The 16,578-nt window shown below is 37.1% G+C and overlaps 1 protein-coding gene across 2 annotated transcripts in view; it reads right to left on the bottom strand.

Moving 5' to 3' along the window:
• Window positions 1-16,578, bottom strand: part of COG5 (component of oligomeric golgi complex 5) — a 309,622-nt gene that overhangs the window by 270,158 nt on the left and 22,886 nt on the right. For both annotated transcript variants that reach the window (XM_037889131.2, XM_043551539.1), the window contains exons 4-6: window positions 14,818-14,872; window positions 14,657-14,726; window positions 6,741-6,861 (exon numbers count right to left, since the gene is read on the bottom strand). In XM_037889131.2, the coding sequence (XP_037745059.1) occupies window positions 6,741-6,861; window positions 14,657-14,726; window positions 14,818-14,872 (246 nt within the window). The remainder of the gene's footprint in view (window positions 1-6,740; window positions 6,862-14,656; window positions 14,727-14,817; window positions 14,873-16,578) is intronic.

Here is a 16,578-nt window from a genome sequence, read left to right as displayed (position 1 = left end):
CCACAACTTGAAGATATCTTTACATCCCGTTGCCACCCTCTTCTTTTCTAGTATTTGTCTGTTCATTTCTGTTACCATTTCCTTGCTGAAGTCTTCATTACGGTCACACGTGAATCAGCGGTGTGATTTCTGAAGCTCCAAATTTTGTTCTGTTTGTACAGCATCTAATACAATGGGGTCTTGGTCCATGGGGCTGCTAGTTACTATATGGTAATACAAATAAATAATAATGAAGTAGCAGCATCTGGGGCCAGAGAAGGAGGCAGCTTCGAGGCTGCAGAGCCAGAGTTTTCCAGTAAGACAGGGAACAAGAGGAGAAGAAAGGGGGCAGGAGGGAAATAAGAAACCCTTCTCCCCACAAAAAGTGTGAAAATACACAACAGTAGTCTTCATCAGATTTACAACCAGAGGGCAACAACTAAAAATACTGTACATGATACATTGAATGCTCTTTTAAATGCACTGTAATACAATATTAACTTCTGACATGTTCTGCAAATTGGACATTAAGGCATTACAACAATATAACTATTAAGATTCAACTTTTTTAGAGTAACAAAACAGACTATTAAATCATGTCTTAAAATTTACATAATACAGCCCTCTGATGAGGTCTTCATATTTGGGAATAAAACCCTATGAATACACTGGATTTTAGCAAACAATCAAATTATTAGAGCATCTTTGAGAACTAAAAACTTAATCCTGTGAAAAATAGATATCACAATCTTTTAGGGATGGAGCTGTGGGCAGTCTGGCCTAGTGTCCGGAGCAAGCGTCTAGAGCAGGGAAATGGAAGCAAGGGTCAGAGTCAGAGGTTGGAGGCCAGAGCCAGAAGTGGGAGCTAAGTATACTAACTGAGGGCTTGTTTACACTTAAAATACTACTGCAGTTGTGTCACTGTAGTGCTTCAGTGAAGACACTACTTACGCTGACAGGAGGGGTTCTCCCATAAGCATACATAATTCACCTCCCCAAGAGGCAGAAGCTAGGATCAATGGGTGAATTCTCCCGTTGACCTAATGCGGTCTACACCAGGGGTCAGGTCAGTCTAACTGCGTCACTTGGGGGTGTGGATTTTTCATACCCCTGAGCAATGCAGTTATACCGACATAATGTCTTAGTGTAGACCAGACCTAAGTATGAAAGCACACTGATAAATTAAGTTGCTATATGTAACTAATACAACAATTTAGGTCTTAATTATTCATGTGTTACTTGAATACTGACAAGTAGTACTTCATGTATGGACAAACAAAATATTATTCATCACCATCCCCAAAAAGATTTAGATTTTGCAAAGTAATTTGGTATTTTTTCAAATACCAGTGAAGTCAGCTGCCTGAGAACTGAAAAACTAACCTGCAAGCAGTGCAAAGGAATTTAGAAGTATGGCATTTGATTTCAGCTGTCCAGTGCCACCCTCCCCTATAATTAATATTGCTTAGCCTAATTACTTTTGACATAGTTTGCGGGTATTAAATTTTTGCAAAATGGAAACAACATGGCAACCTATTCTGGAGTTAATTTGAATGTTAATCACATAATGAGCGCTTGGAACAAAAAGTACTTGGGTCAGAGAGGTGAACTAAAGCGGAAGGTCTTTCAGGAGTTTCTTTATCTATGATTTTATCTGCAAGAGCGATAAGGAAAGGCCTGTGCCTTTTCAATTTAATTTTCTAATCACAATAGTCAAAGACTCCAGCATGTCATTAGCCATGGCTCCCAGAGACCCAACTTCCCCGCAGTAAATTTAACATCAAGCAGTTTAATTTAAAAACCAAACAACCTATATATCACTGAGCTTTCCTGTTCATGCACAGGAAGGTTTTCTTTCCCGATGATAATACTATTGCTTAGGTAAATTATTTTTATTTTATATTTGTATTCCCTCAGTAACAAGAAGTATTTTGTGCTCTACTGACTCTGCATATCTTCAAAAATTTCTAATTTCAAAGTTGTATGTTTATTCCCAGTAAAGCAATTGATCCTCTTATAGAATTTATTTAGTGTACATGTCTTTTTATTTTCTTCTGCATTGAATCACAGCTAGAAGTTGTCACAGGGCCTGGTTTTGTAGGAGTAGCTGTCCACACTGCTTATACAACTACAACTCGGAACTTCATTCACTAGGACATTGATATTTTTCCCATGAACTTCCGTAGCCCATGGTAGTAAATCTTGTCCAGCTAGAAGCAGGGAGGCTTTCCTTTATAAAGCTTTGTAATAAGACTTGTTCAAATACCATGATGATAAATTGTTAAAGAACAAAGCCATGCTGACCCAGAGATATAAAATAAACCTGGAATATAAGATTAGGACTCCACATCTTGTGCAGAAATTATTCTTAAATATGAACTGATTAAAAACACTTCATTTTCCTTTTTTCCTCCATTCTGTCTTTTGCATTGGTTCCTGTTCTCAACAGGAAAACATAGCTGAATCAAATGATAACACCAGTACTAAGACACCTAGTGTTGTGCTGTGGGAAGGAAAATCCTAGAAAAAGCCACAGAGGGGCTGTTTGGAAAGTGTGAATGTTCTCTTTTGCAAAACGTTCACATACCTGACCAGCTACATAGAAAGCAGGCCCCTAGTCTGGGACAGGGGTTGGCGCCTCAGTCAAGAGAGAATTCAAAGGTTTTGTAGCTCTAAAAGAGCTGAAGAGTTTGTAAATTAGTTTATGTTCTACTTCATGTGTTTTTGCAAAGGAGGGGAACATATGGGCCACAAAAAAAAAGTTACCATAGAATTATTGTTAATATTCTACAAGCACAAAAGTGAAAAAACAGTTAATTTTCTTATAGAACTAATTCTGCCTTCTTGTGCCTATGCACGATTTGTATTACTGTATGACATGCAGACAATGATTGTGGCTGTAAGGCTACAGCTTCATGACCAATGCAATGGTGCTCCACATCAGAAGGAGCTCCTCAAGGCACTGTGCCTGGCAGAAGCACTGGAGAAGCACCTAGGAACATATGATTTTTTCTCTCCAATGTGCATTACTTTGTATTTCTCATCAACACTGAACTTCACCAGCCATCACACCACACATTCACCTAGCTTGGTTAGATCTCTGAAGTTTCTCACAGTCCTCTCTGGTCATAACTAATTTAAGTAACTATAATCTGTATATTATTACCCCACTACTTGCCGCCCCCCCCTCCAGAATATTAATGAATTACAATATTAAAATTAGACCTAGATGAGAACATAGGGGTACCCTGTTGTTAACCTTTTGCTATTTTGAAAATTAACCATTTAATCCTATCAGTAGCCTTCTGTCTCTTATCCAGTTTTTGATTGATGACAATAGTTTGCCTCTCACCCAGTGACCATTTCGAAACCTCTTGTGCAAGAGCTTGTCAAAGGCCTTTCAGAACAGAAGTCTAAATAATAAAATCAACCAACCAGAGCAGGCCAAGTGCGAGTGAGAGCAGCTCCTGCTATATCTTTTGAAAGGGTTCAGCATGTGCTCCCCACTTGCTCATCCAGGCCAACTAGCAAATGTGTATAAAGTGAGGTCACTATCTCCTCTCCCCCCTCTTGAGGAGAGTAAGTATTACATACATATGCGATTAAACAGACAAATTCAGTATTTACATAATAGAGAGATAAATATGATAAAATAATACTGAGTCCAAGAGTTTAGTAGAGTCAGAAAAGGATTAGACATTAATATGGATAACGAGAACATCAGTTACATATATTTTTAAAACAACAAGAGAGATAAATCCTTATGCATTAGGGAATAAAATAATTGACGGGATTAAAAATAAACACCACATTCATTGGCAGGTTATTCAATAGCTGTCCATTCTGGCTTTTTTTACACCTCTCTTATCTCCTACTGGGCCACTGGTCTGATCCAATATGGTAATTTCTACTTGCAGATACATATTGCAGGGAATTTAGTATTTTGTAGATATCTAGAGAATCAATCTGTGCACACAAACTGGTAATGAAAAATGACACACACTCACACATATATATATATATATTATGCTATTTTAACTTAAGATCTTTTTTCATCCAGTTTCAGCATAACATCTGATTGGGTTGCTGTAACTAAATAATCACAAAGAAATGTTAGAAGAAACAGAAAATGTTTCAAAAAAGGGAGCATTTTTAATGTTTCCGCCACAAAAAGATAGTAAATGCTTTACTTTTGAAGTTACGTAGAAAATTCTGTTGTCCTATAAAGAGTTTATTGTGCCAAATTTTGAGACTAAATGTAGTCATTCAAGTGTGAACGACAGGTTTTAGACCTGTTTTAAGTGAAAAATCTCAATACAACTTTAAATATGTAGTTGCTACTGACATCTCCAGAGTAAAACTATATAACTCCTAATATGTCTTTGCAATGCTTTGAAGCGCTGTGGAATACCACCACCTTAATAAAATCCTTCAAAGAGAAAAAAAAATTATTTCTGTTTTTCCTCTGATAAAGTAGGAATTTTTTTTAAAACATCTCCACCTAACATTTAGAACTTGCTTTTATTACTATGTTATTTTTTCCTCCAACCGAGTAATGATCTTTAAATCAAGACCAGCTAAAAACCTCCATAAAAGGAGACATCTGGTCACAAATTCAGTGGTACAGTTGTTAGTTTGAATTAAGTAAAAAACATTAAATCAATGTTCTATAAATGCTAAAACACAGAAATGGTCAGAAAAGCCTATGGGTATATTTAGTATCTAAGGACTCAGACCTGCAAATGCTCACTGTAGCAAGCACTTGGAGTGAAATCCTGGCTCTACTGAAGTCAAGGGGAGTTTTGCCATTGATTTCAACGGTGCCAGGATTCCACCCTCTGTCTGGTAGCAGTGAGACTCATAGTACTTAACCAGGGCACACAATTCAAGTTACCACACTTAGAGAAAATGTATTAATAGACCTTTGTAAGCATTAGAAAAAGATAGCAGTTTTTCAACATGAAATATGAGAACAGTGACACCTACATGAATGTATTTATTATTTATGTGGCACCTTAGAGACTAACCAATTTATTTGAGCATAAGCTCTCGTGAGCTACAGCTGTAGCTCAAGAAAGCTTATCCTCAAATAAATAGGTTAGTCTCTAAGGTGCCACAAGTACTCCTTCTCTTTTTACAGATACAGACTAACACAGCTGTTACTCTGAAACCTTTATTATTTATGTATTTATTATTTAGATTTCTGAAAGTCCTTTGACAAGGTCTTGCACATCACTTAAAGTGGTATAGAAAGATAGTGAGTGATACAGACAGAGAGCCTTAAAAAAAGTATAAGGCTAATACTCAGATGGTATAAACCACTGTAAATTAAAAAAAACTTTTGAAAGCTAAATTTAACTAACATTCAATTTAACTAATTATTGCATTCAAATTAATTGCACTAACTACTTGAATTAGTTACTTTGCTTAAGACCTGGTTAAAACAAAAGATGCATTGGCGAGCTAATGGGTTTGTACACTTCACTATTCTAACTTAGAACATTATGGCTGATACTTAAACATTTTCATCCAATTGTTCTAATAAAATAAATAAATAAATATAGACTCATTTGCATTATAGCATCGGTTAATTATAAAAAGACAATGATTATCTAATAATTTTTTATTACAGAGTATGAAAAGATCAGCAATGACAAATATGCACAACAAACTTTAGGATAATTCTGAATGTTTAATTGTTCAGTCCTCCCATATTCTATTTTTAGAAGATGGAATTTAAATACCATTAAATCAAAGAAGAAATAACAACAGCTGCTAAGATTTTGTATACAGCAGCTATTACTGAGATCTGAGAGATTAAAATGACTTTCTGAAAGGCCACAAGTTTGGCTAATTTTTTTTTAAAGAAACAAAATACATTTAATTCAAAATATGACCTACTCTAAACCCAATGAAATAATGGCTTTCAAAAGCCAACATTATTATTGCTAAATAACCTTCTTTCTCTGCAGGTATTCCATGTAGTCACAGGTTGATATGAAATTAGCTACTCTAAGTAAGTCTTTGCCCAACATGTAACTCATTATCAGAGGATTTCTCTTGTAATTAGTCAACTGTATCTAGGTAAGCCTCATGAAAAATGTATGTCTACTTTACAGTATAAGCCCAAGTTCAAACTCAGGCCCAAGCCTAACACTCCTTCTGTCTACACACAAATCACGCTCCAGGGCTCTGACCCAGGTCCTAGAACCTCATGGGGGTGAAGGGTTCAACCCTGAGTCAAGCTGGGACCTAGGGTTCAAGCTCTATTTGCAGCGTAGACACAGCCCCACTGGACTTGTGCTCTGGGAAATCGCCAGAAGTATCCCACACGCCAACTTTCTTTGTCCTTTGGATAGTCAAATTTTCCCACACTGCACCATCAACAAAGGCCTAGAGCTCCCACATTCTGGGAGGGTGCTAGGAAGTCTGTGATATGTGCGGTTGGATTTGGGCCCCCATAATGCAGTGTAGACGTGGGAGCCCAAGGTTGTGACCCAGGGCTCAACAATTCCTAATCTAGGGTTGCAAGTGAGTGTAGATGCTCAATCCCTAAATTAATAAACACAGAGTTTGCTAACTCGAGTTCTACTAACCTAGGGGTTACATTGCAGTGTAAATATACCCTTGGTCTCTCATTCAGATCAGGAAATCGACAATTCTTTAATTTCATCTTTTAAAAAAAAAAAAAATCAAAAACTAAAACTGCACTTCTCATGAGCAGAAACTTAAATGCCACTAAAATAACTAAGAGGACTCACCAAGTTCATTGAGACTCTGGGCAGCTTTTGTTATTTCTCTGCTTCCTCCTTGCAGCTGTCCTTGAAGTCTCTTACTTAGATACAAGATGCGTATTATTCTCCGCAGCAAGTCACAGGCTGCCTGTGTGGAAATCATGGCTTTAAGTGTATATTCAGTGTTCGGTATGTATAGTTTTAGGCTCCAATCCTGGAAACTCTTGAGTATAAGCTTGTAGTTAAATATAAAACACACAAGCAAGCATTTGCAGAATCAGAGACCTAGTGGTCAGAGATGCACACTGATAAATTATGTCAATTTTTTCATAAGTACTCTATGACTTTATACAACAACATTCACTATTTTAACTATTAATGCTACTGCACATGATGCTGTAGAAAAGCCTCTGATTTTATTTGCTATGCAAAAATGAAATATTAACATTTGATAAGTTACATCACACCTTATTTATAAAGACAATTTAGCTTTATTTTGAATAATGTCCTTCACAGAAAATTTTACCCATGTCAGTAAAAAGCAGATACTGGCTTTTGTTCAGCTGATCAAAGTTTGACCAGAAGCAAAACAAAAACACAAATATTGATTTTGTTTGTTTTGTTTTCTTTTATCTCAGGAGATAATAAATCTTAAGGCTGACCAAGACAGTCAGTCAATATATGTATTACCATGTTCTCTTCCAATATCTGGAAGACTTCATTTTGGGAAAGAATTTTAAAATGGTTACTCTCAAACTCAGACCAGGAATAAAGCATAAAGTTGTAATGGATAGAGTAATTAACAACTGAAACCGTTTACCAAGGATCGTGATGGATTCTCCAGCACTGAGAATTTTAAAATCAAGACTGGATGTTTTTCTAAAAGATAGGCTCTAGGAATTATTTTGGGAAAATTCTATGGCTCGTGTTATATAGGACGTCAGATTAAATGATTATGATTCTCCCTTCTGGCCTTAGAATCTATGAAAACCTCTGTTCAGCCAATTGTTAAGTCAACTTAATTCATAATCTTGTAAAGTGTTTTGAGATTGGCTGGAAGGCACTAAGTAAGATCCGAGTATCTCTTATTCAGGAAACACAGCTGCATATGCTTTTGCTTTGCCTTTGTTCACATTGATCTAGGACACAATACTGTTGACTTCTGAGGCACTTATAATAGGTTCCTGGCTTTTTAACTGACTGTTCTCAGACAAATCTTTTCCTCTTCTACGTAATAAAAAGGAGAAGGAGAAAGACATTAAGAGGTACATCCAAGCCACAAGAGATCTATTTTCAGACAAGTTTTTAAATGAAATGGAGAGATTCAGGAAGGTTCTTCCAGATGGCATGGGAAGCAGAGGGGAAAGTTTTCTCACCAGCAGTGGCAAGATTGCATGAAACAACAGATAGGAGGTAGTACTAAAAAATAAGAGTAAAAAAGCAACATGGAAGGTTTTAAAACAAAGAGAGCAATTATAAACTAGATCTTGGGAATCCAGGTCAGTTCATATAGGATTAGGTTGGTGTGATCATGGTATATTGTACATGCAACATTCTGGGCCTGCTGAAATCTTAAGAAATAGGACTTAGAAACCCAATGCAAAAAAAGACAAAGAAATGGTCCAGATTTCAGCAGAAATGGAATCCATGCAATGAAAAACTACAAGGTTGTGGCAGTGGAAACGGTTAAATTTGTAGACATCAGAAACAAGCATGACAAAATTATGAATAATGGAGACACGTAAGAGGTTTGTGAAGATGATGGATCGGTTCTGGAGTATGTACCTCTTGCCTAAGAGAGAGGATCTTTTGAGTCATTTAATTTAAGGAAGTCAAGATGAAATTAAGTTAAAAGTATTAAATATTTAATAAGTTAAGTAATTATCTGATAACATTGCAGAAGTACGTAGTGTTTTGTAATTGAAGTTTATTTAATTTCTTTGGAAATCAAACATGCAAGTACATGTACCTAGATACACACACCAACACAAATAAATGCATCACGTAATAAAAAATCAAAAGTATTGCTAGTTAGTCACTCCCCCTTAGGATGCTAGCACAAAGTGACAAAAGCAAAGATATTTTCAGTTTAGTATTCTTCAACACCTAGACACGACAAGAAGAAAATGAAAGGGATGCCCCACTGAACCCAGATGACTGAAAACACTGTAAACCTCATCGCTTTTGGCACCATACGTCTTGAAGAGTAATTTTTTTTTCAGTGTTGCCAGAGGACCTCCCACATGACTCTCATTAATGATAATGGAAGTCATGTGGGGATCGTACTACTGTAACTTACTAAATGTTTGTAATTCAATTAATTTGCTTCTTTAATGAGAAAAATATTAATCCACATCTATTTGTATCTTTTACAGTCTATGAACTAAATTTCAGCAACAGAAATGAAAAAGCAGCTTTGTAGAATATAATGTGCTTCAAAAGTACAGTCTGGTGTCATTATTTTGCTTTTTGACTTAACTAAAACTGAACATCCACAGAAAAATTCAGCCAGATGTGAACCCTAAGATCAGAAAATAATCTTTTGAATATTGCTTATATTGCTTATATTGCATACTAAAAGCTTATTTCATTTTTATTAACTTATTATTAAGGCTACGTTTTAGTCATGGGGGGGACAGTCGGGGGCAACATGGGCGCTGGGGGAGGTAGCCCGGGACCCTGCTGGTGCTGGGGAGGAGGGTTGGCAGGGGCTTCCTACACAGCTCCACATCCCTGCAGCAACTAGGCGGCAGAGGGGTCAAGGAAGGGGTACCGCTGCTCCTGCCACAAGCGCTGGCTGCCGCTGCTCCCATTGGCCGGGAACAGCAGGCAATTGGAGCTACAGGGGCAGGGCCTTTGGGCGCGGGCAGCATGGAGACACCCTCCCCACAGCCTCGGAGCTGCAGGGCAATGCCAGTGGGAGCCGGGGAGCTCCACAGCCCAGGTAAGCACTCCCCCACACCTCCAACCCCGTGTCCCTAGTCCTGACCCCCCTCCCACACACCCAAACTGCTGTTGCTGGCCCAGGGGCTGCATGGCTTGGGCTGCCCCTGAGCCAGCACCACCCGCTGCAGAAGTCTCGGAAAGTCGCGGAATCTGTGACTTCCGTGACAGACTCGCAGCCTTACTTATTATTCATTATTACACACACACACACACACACAAAATTGATCCCCACAATGAATTATCAGACTGAAAAAATAAGTAATGGAAAAAGTTATATTTAGATATAAGAGCAAAAAAAAGTGAAAAAGTGTTAGTTCTAGAGTAGGCTGAAAATAAACCACCTACAATAATGGTTCTCCTAATTTTGATAAAATATTCTCCCTATTATGATAACTTATGCCAGATTTTAGGTCAGAGGAAAAAAATTCTTAAGAATGACAAATATGTAGACATTGCAACTACAATGTATAATTTTACTAATGCAATTTCACACCGATTTATCCTATACCTATCCCTTGCCAGTGTTTTGTTTTACCCAAGTTAATAATGGTTAATATTAAAAAAGATATTTATTCCTTTTACATTGATTAATTTGTGAGTTCCACTAGATTATATATTTGGGAATTTCTGTGAAGAAAAATCTTATTTAATAGCTATGTAGTTCAGTGGTTTGAGTACAAATAAATGAATTGCTATAGTCTATTTTTCTATGGATTATATTATATTTATATGATGCAATTTAAAAGCAGAACAAGTACTTCACACGTAAAGAACATCTGACAGACCATGTTCAAATAATATATAAGATATTGAGGTCTCTAGATATTTGGACTGACTAGCTCAACTGAAAGCAAAAAAAGGTTCTTTCTTCCTGGAACTACTCCTGTACCTACATACTAATAGAGAGGCATTAGCTGCTGTGGTTAAGGATTAAAAAAATCCAAAAACTTCTTATTTTCTAACCTCTCGAGTTAGTATTTAAATACTAAATACTTTCATATTTTTTAACTAAGAACTTCCTCAGTAACCAAAGATTTGCCTGTAGCTGTTCCAGTGCAAGATACATCCCTATGAGCAATCAGAATATCTGACTTTTCTTAAGTGTTCTGTCATGTTCCCAGTTTTAGTGTGTCCACCACATTCTTGTCTTTCGAACAAATAAATTTAGCTTGTGTGTTCTTTACTGGAGAAAAAAATATCTATTGGTGAATATTTTGTATTTTACTTTACTTATATCTAAGTACAGAAATGGGTCTATTTTTATCTGGTTTTCTAGATAAAATGTAAAATTCATACACTATGCAGTTTATAAATGTGTGCTTGTTCAAAGGAGTTGTGGAAATGTTTGGTTAGGTAGCTCATTTTCTTTGCAGTTTTCTTTCTAAGCTACATGTACCTCATCCACATATTTTAACTGTTAATCCCCTCTAGCTTGTGATCGGCAAAGGCAAGACTAAGACCATGCTCAGAAGAGGATTTTATGATGTAAAGGCGGAAGCATGTTTTGTGATTCTGCTGAAGACCCTGGTATTGTGGGGGTAGAACAAGGCAAAGAACACCACAGCAACAAAGCGGAGAGGTTAGAAGTTTGACAATGATGTCATGAAGGGAGTGTTTATAAAGAGGTCTTTATACTTTAAAACACTTAAGGATAGCAGAATCCAGACCTATGCATATTGAGTAATACTTTAGTTTCCAAGTAGCCCCATTGATTTCTATGATACTACTCGCAGACTGAAGTACTACTTAATACAAGTAACAGTAGAAACAAGCCCTTAAACATTATGTGATTTAGCAAAGTTGTTCTGCTGCAATTCCAAAAGGACTGAATCCTCAACTGTAGTGCTGTTTGCATAGCTAAAAATCAGATACCTATCAATCTGAAACTCGAAAGTGCAGTTCATAATAATATTAGATATGACAAAAAGATACAAATGGACAGGAAGAAAAAGCAAAGGGGATAACAGCATCCATAACACAGGTATATCTCTAGCTTTACAGATACATTCCTAGTTCATGCACTGAAGCTATTGTAAATGTGCATGAACAGAAACTCAAATATTTAACAATAGTTCATTTAACCTTTCAGCGTTTTGTGTTTTGCATTTGCACCTCTCTCCAAGTTCTACTGTACAATTTATCACTATTATAAAAACCCACTGTTGGAGGTGTTTAACAACTAGTAAAAAGAGTTTCCTTCCAGTCCCTCTCTCTTCACCAATATCTATATTCTCTGCAGGTTTCACTTATGTATTAAAGATGAGGATAACTGTGTGGGTCACATTTAGTTCAACTAGCTGCACTTTTGCCATCCCTATATTAAAGAAATTATTCCCCAAACTCTTCATTAAACTCCAATTGCATTAAGGGAGAAATAACCTCAACAGAACAATACTAAGACATAAAGTTTGATATCAAATAGGGTGAACAGATGTCCCGATTTTATAGGGACAGTCCTGATTTTTGGGTCTTTTTCTTATATAGGCTCCTATTACTCCCCCCCCCGTCCCAATTTTTCACACTTGCTGTCTGGTCACCCTAATATCATATATATGGAAATAGAGGTAGAGGAGAACAAACAACCTGTATTCTGCCCTGGTATCCACACCCACCCTCAGCCCAAATTAATATGAACCATCCATCCAAATAGATACACCTTCAGCATTAAAATGAGCCACCCACCCTATTAAACTGTCCTTCAATATATATATTAACTAGGGCTGTTGATTAATCGCAGTTAACTCACGTGATTAACTCAAAAAAATTAATCACAATTAAAAAATTAATCGCGATTAATCACAGTTTTAATTGCATTGTTAAATGATAGAATACCAATTGAAATTTATTAAATATTTTTGGGTGTTTTTCTACATTTTCAAATATATTGATTTCAAATACAACACAGAATACAAAGTGTACACTGATCACTTCATATTATTTTTGATTACAAATATTTGCACTGTAAAAATGATAAACATAAGAAATAGTATTTTTCAATTCACTTCATACAAGTACTGTAGTGAAATCTCTTTATTGTGAAAGTGCAACTTACAAATGTATATTTGTACATAATTGTACTCAAAAACAAAACAATGCAAAACTTTACAGCCTACTAATCCACTCAGTCCTACTTCTCATTCAGCCAATCGCTAAGACAAACAAGTTGGTTTACATTTATGGGAGATAATGCTGCCCACTGCTTATTTACAATGTCACCAGAAGTGAGAACAGGAGTTTGCATGGCACTTTTGTAGCTGGCACTGCAAGGTATTTACGTGCCAGATATGTGAAACCATTCGTATGCCCCTTCTTGCTTCAGCCACCATTCCAGAGGACGCGCTTCCATGATGATGAAGCTCATTTGAAAAATAATGCGTTAATTAAATGTGTGACTGAACTTCTTGGGGGAGAATTGTACGTCTCCGGCTCTATTTTACCTGCATTCTACTGTATATTTCATGTTATAGTAGTATTGGATGATGACTCAGAACATGTTGTTCATTTTAAGAACACTTTCGCTGCAGATTTGACAAAACGCAAAAAAGGTACCAATGTGAGATTTCTAAAGACAGCTACAGCACTCAACCCAAAGTTTAAGAATCTGAAGTGCCTTCCAAAATCTGAGGGGGATGAGGTGTGGAGCATGCTTTCAGAAGTCTTAAAAGAGCAACACTCCGATGCGAAAACTACAGAACCCAAACCACCAAAAAAGAAAATCAACCTTCTGCTGGTGGCATCTGACTCAGAGGACGAAAATGAACATGCACTGGCCTGCAACTGTTATCGAGCAAAACCCATCAGCATGGACGCATGTCCTCTGGAATGGTGGTTGAAGCATGAAAGGATATATGAATCTTTAGCGCATCTGGCATGTAAATATCTTTCAACGCCATCTACAACAGTGCCATGAAAACACATGTTCTCACTTTCAGGTGACATTTTGAACAAGACACAGACAGCATTATCTCCTGCAAATGTAAACAAACTTGTTTGTCTGCGCAGTTGGCTGAACAAGAAATAGGACTGAGTGGACTTGTAGGCTCTAAAGTTTTATATTGTTTTATTTTTGAATGCAGTTTTTTTTTTTTTTTAGATAATTCTACATTTCTAAGTTCAACTTTCATGATGAAGAGATTGCACTACGGTACTTGTATTAGGTGAATTGAAAAAGACTATTTTGTTTTTTTACAGTGCAAATATTTGTAATCAGAAATAAATATAAAGTGAGCACTGTACACTTTATATTCTGTGTTGTAAGCGAAATCAATATATTTGAAAATGTAGAAAACATCCACAAATATTTAAATAAATGGTATTATTTATTATTATTATTATTGTTTAATCACTTGACAGCCCTAATATTAACTCTAACATATCTCCATAACAAATCTGATTGCTTATTTTCGCTGTCTTTACAACTCCTCTAGCACTGAGCTTCAGAATTAGAAAGTGGCAGCAACTACAAAATGAGAATGGGAGAGGTTATATTTCCTATATTACTCTTGAAAATAGGGATGAGGCTAAAAGAAACAATTTTTTTAATCAATTAAATGAATAACATGGGGTTTAAGAGAACATGGAAGGAAGAGATACTGGATCTGTGCGTGAAACACTGTTTCTAAAAAAGCATAGTTGATTTCACTTGTAGGTCAGCAGATTCTAGGAGAGTTCACTCTCCCCCTACCCCTCCTCCCCCGCCCCCGACCCCACTGCACTAATCTAATTCGTGCCAACTTTGGTCTCCTACTTTTCACAGAATGGAAACTGAATTTTGCCTTGCAAAATGAAGCATTGCCCTTTTAACCCATAAGTAGTTGCACCAATGGATTACAAGGATTTAAGTTCACTGAGGAATTGAAGTCTCTACCAAGATGTTTTTCTTCATATGGTAAGTGATTTAACCTTTTTTTTTTTTTTTTTTTTTTTAAGAAATCTGGAAGCAAAATAATTATTTTGAAAAATAAAGTTAAAATAAGTAAATTTATAATGTAATTTACCTGAAGCTTTGCTAGCTGTGCTGTGCGAGACACTATTTTGTTGTATGGATCGATGATTTTAGCTCTTATTCTATTAAGAAAGGAAATACTTTTTAGAAATGTAATATAGTGGAAAAGTGCAGAACTCATAAATACTTTTAATCACATAATGAATGACATACCTGTCAACAGTACTTTGTAGAGCACCAATTCTAGTCTGCATCATTTGAAGGACACCTGTGAAAAGAAAGGCATTTTACGTACAGTCAATAGAGCATAACTCATCTGACAAAGTTATAATTTTCCCACTTCCAATAAATCTTTTTATATAAAGTGAAACGCTGTATATTTAGAAATAAACTGTACAGATCATAAGTCAACTAGTAGATTATTTTAATGTATTAATCTATTATACACAATTTAGGGCCAGATCCTGAAGCTTTTTAGTCACAAGTAAATCCCAAAAAAATCAGTGTGACTACTCATGGCATATAATGTAGTCTCCTTTAGTTGAAGGTGCACATGACTCCTGGGGGAATTCTGCACATCTGTAGACACACATAATTCATCTGTCTCACATAATTTTGTATTTTCCCATCATAAACACAGTTGGCTGTTCTAACACCACAGCAGCCTCTGGTGGACAAAAGGCAGAACTGCAGCACTTCTTAGGCAAAATACAAAATTCTATGCCCAGTGCTGCAGAATTCCCACAGGACTAGAAGTTCATCACAGCACACTGCCCGCAGAGCCAGATTAGGACAGAGTGGGGCACACGGGACTGCTCGGGGGGGGAGGGGTGGTCACAGACTGGGGTTCAGAATGGCTAGTGGAGGGGGTGGACAGGGCTCAGGAGCTAGTGAGGTGACAGCGTTGAGCCTGGGGTTGGGAGGCTGCAGAGACCCAAGGGGATGAGAGGTGCGGGGACAGGGGCAGAGGTGCCTGACTGAATGGGAGATGCTTGGGGTCAGCAACAATCTGCATGGGAGAGGCTTCCCAACACCCTAACAATCCCACCCCCAAGAAAAACCTCCTACCCACACTCAACACCCTCCAGGTTCGCTCCTAGGCTCCTTCCCTCTCCCTCAGCTTTTCCGTTACCCCTGACTCCCCCAAGCCTGTGCACTGCTTCTGACAGGTGTAGGAAATACAGTTCTGTATTGTAATTTAAATAAATTACACAAAGTTCTGTATTAATATGCCTCATAAGGAACCTTTGTCCAAAACAAAACAAAAAAAATTACCAGAATCTTTTTTTTTTATTCTGTACTGTTACAGACATACTTACTGACAGATAATTTATTTCAAATTATCAAAATAATTGTAACTGGCATGATTATACTGTTATTTTGACAAAATATGCAGAATTTTGTGTGCAGAATTTTTAATTTTTTGGTGCAGAATTCCCCCAGGAGTAACACATCCACAATTAGTCAATTCGGTCCGTGGCTCAAGAATACCCTTGGATTCCTTGCTAATACTAAGCTCTCATAGCTACATCAGCAAGTAAGGCTCTTTAACCTTCGGTTGGCTAGAGGAGACTCCGTCCCATCCTGGCAGACAATGGCCTGGCCGCAGTTATTTGCACATTCCGCAATTCTTGGCTAGGTTACAGCAATGATATATATATGGACATGAAAAGAAAAGGAGTACTTGTGGCACCTTAGAGACTAACAAATTTATTTGAGCATAAGCTTTCGTGAGCTACAGCTCACTTCATCGGATGCTTTTTGCGAATACAGACTAACACGGCTGCTACTCTGAAATATGGACATGAAGTCATCAGTACTCAGAAAACTCCAACTACAACAAAACACTGCAGGGCATCTCCTCAGCAACAGAGGCTACCACAAGCTCATCAGAACTGTCCTCTACTCTCTACACTGGCTTTCCATAGAAAAAAGTCAAGTTAAAGGTCTCAATCCTTATCTTCAAGGCGCTCT

The sequence above is a fragment of the Chelonia mydas genome, chromosome 1 (assembly GCF_015237465.2).
Source record: "Chelonia mydas isolate rCheMyd1 chromosome 1, rCheMyd1.pri.v2, whole genome shotgun sequence".
NCBI lineage: Eukaryota > Metazoa > Chordata > Testudines > Cheloniidae > Chelonia > Chelonia mydas.
The sequence above is the reverse complement of the archived record's forward strand: the minus strand, read 5'-3'. Positions and strand labels throughout refer to the sequence as shown.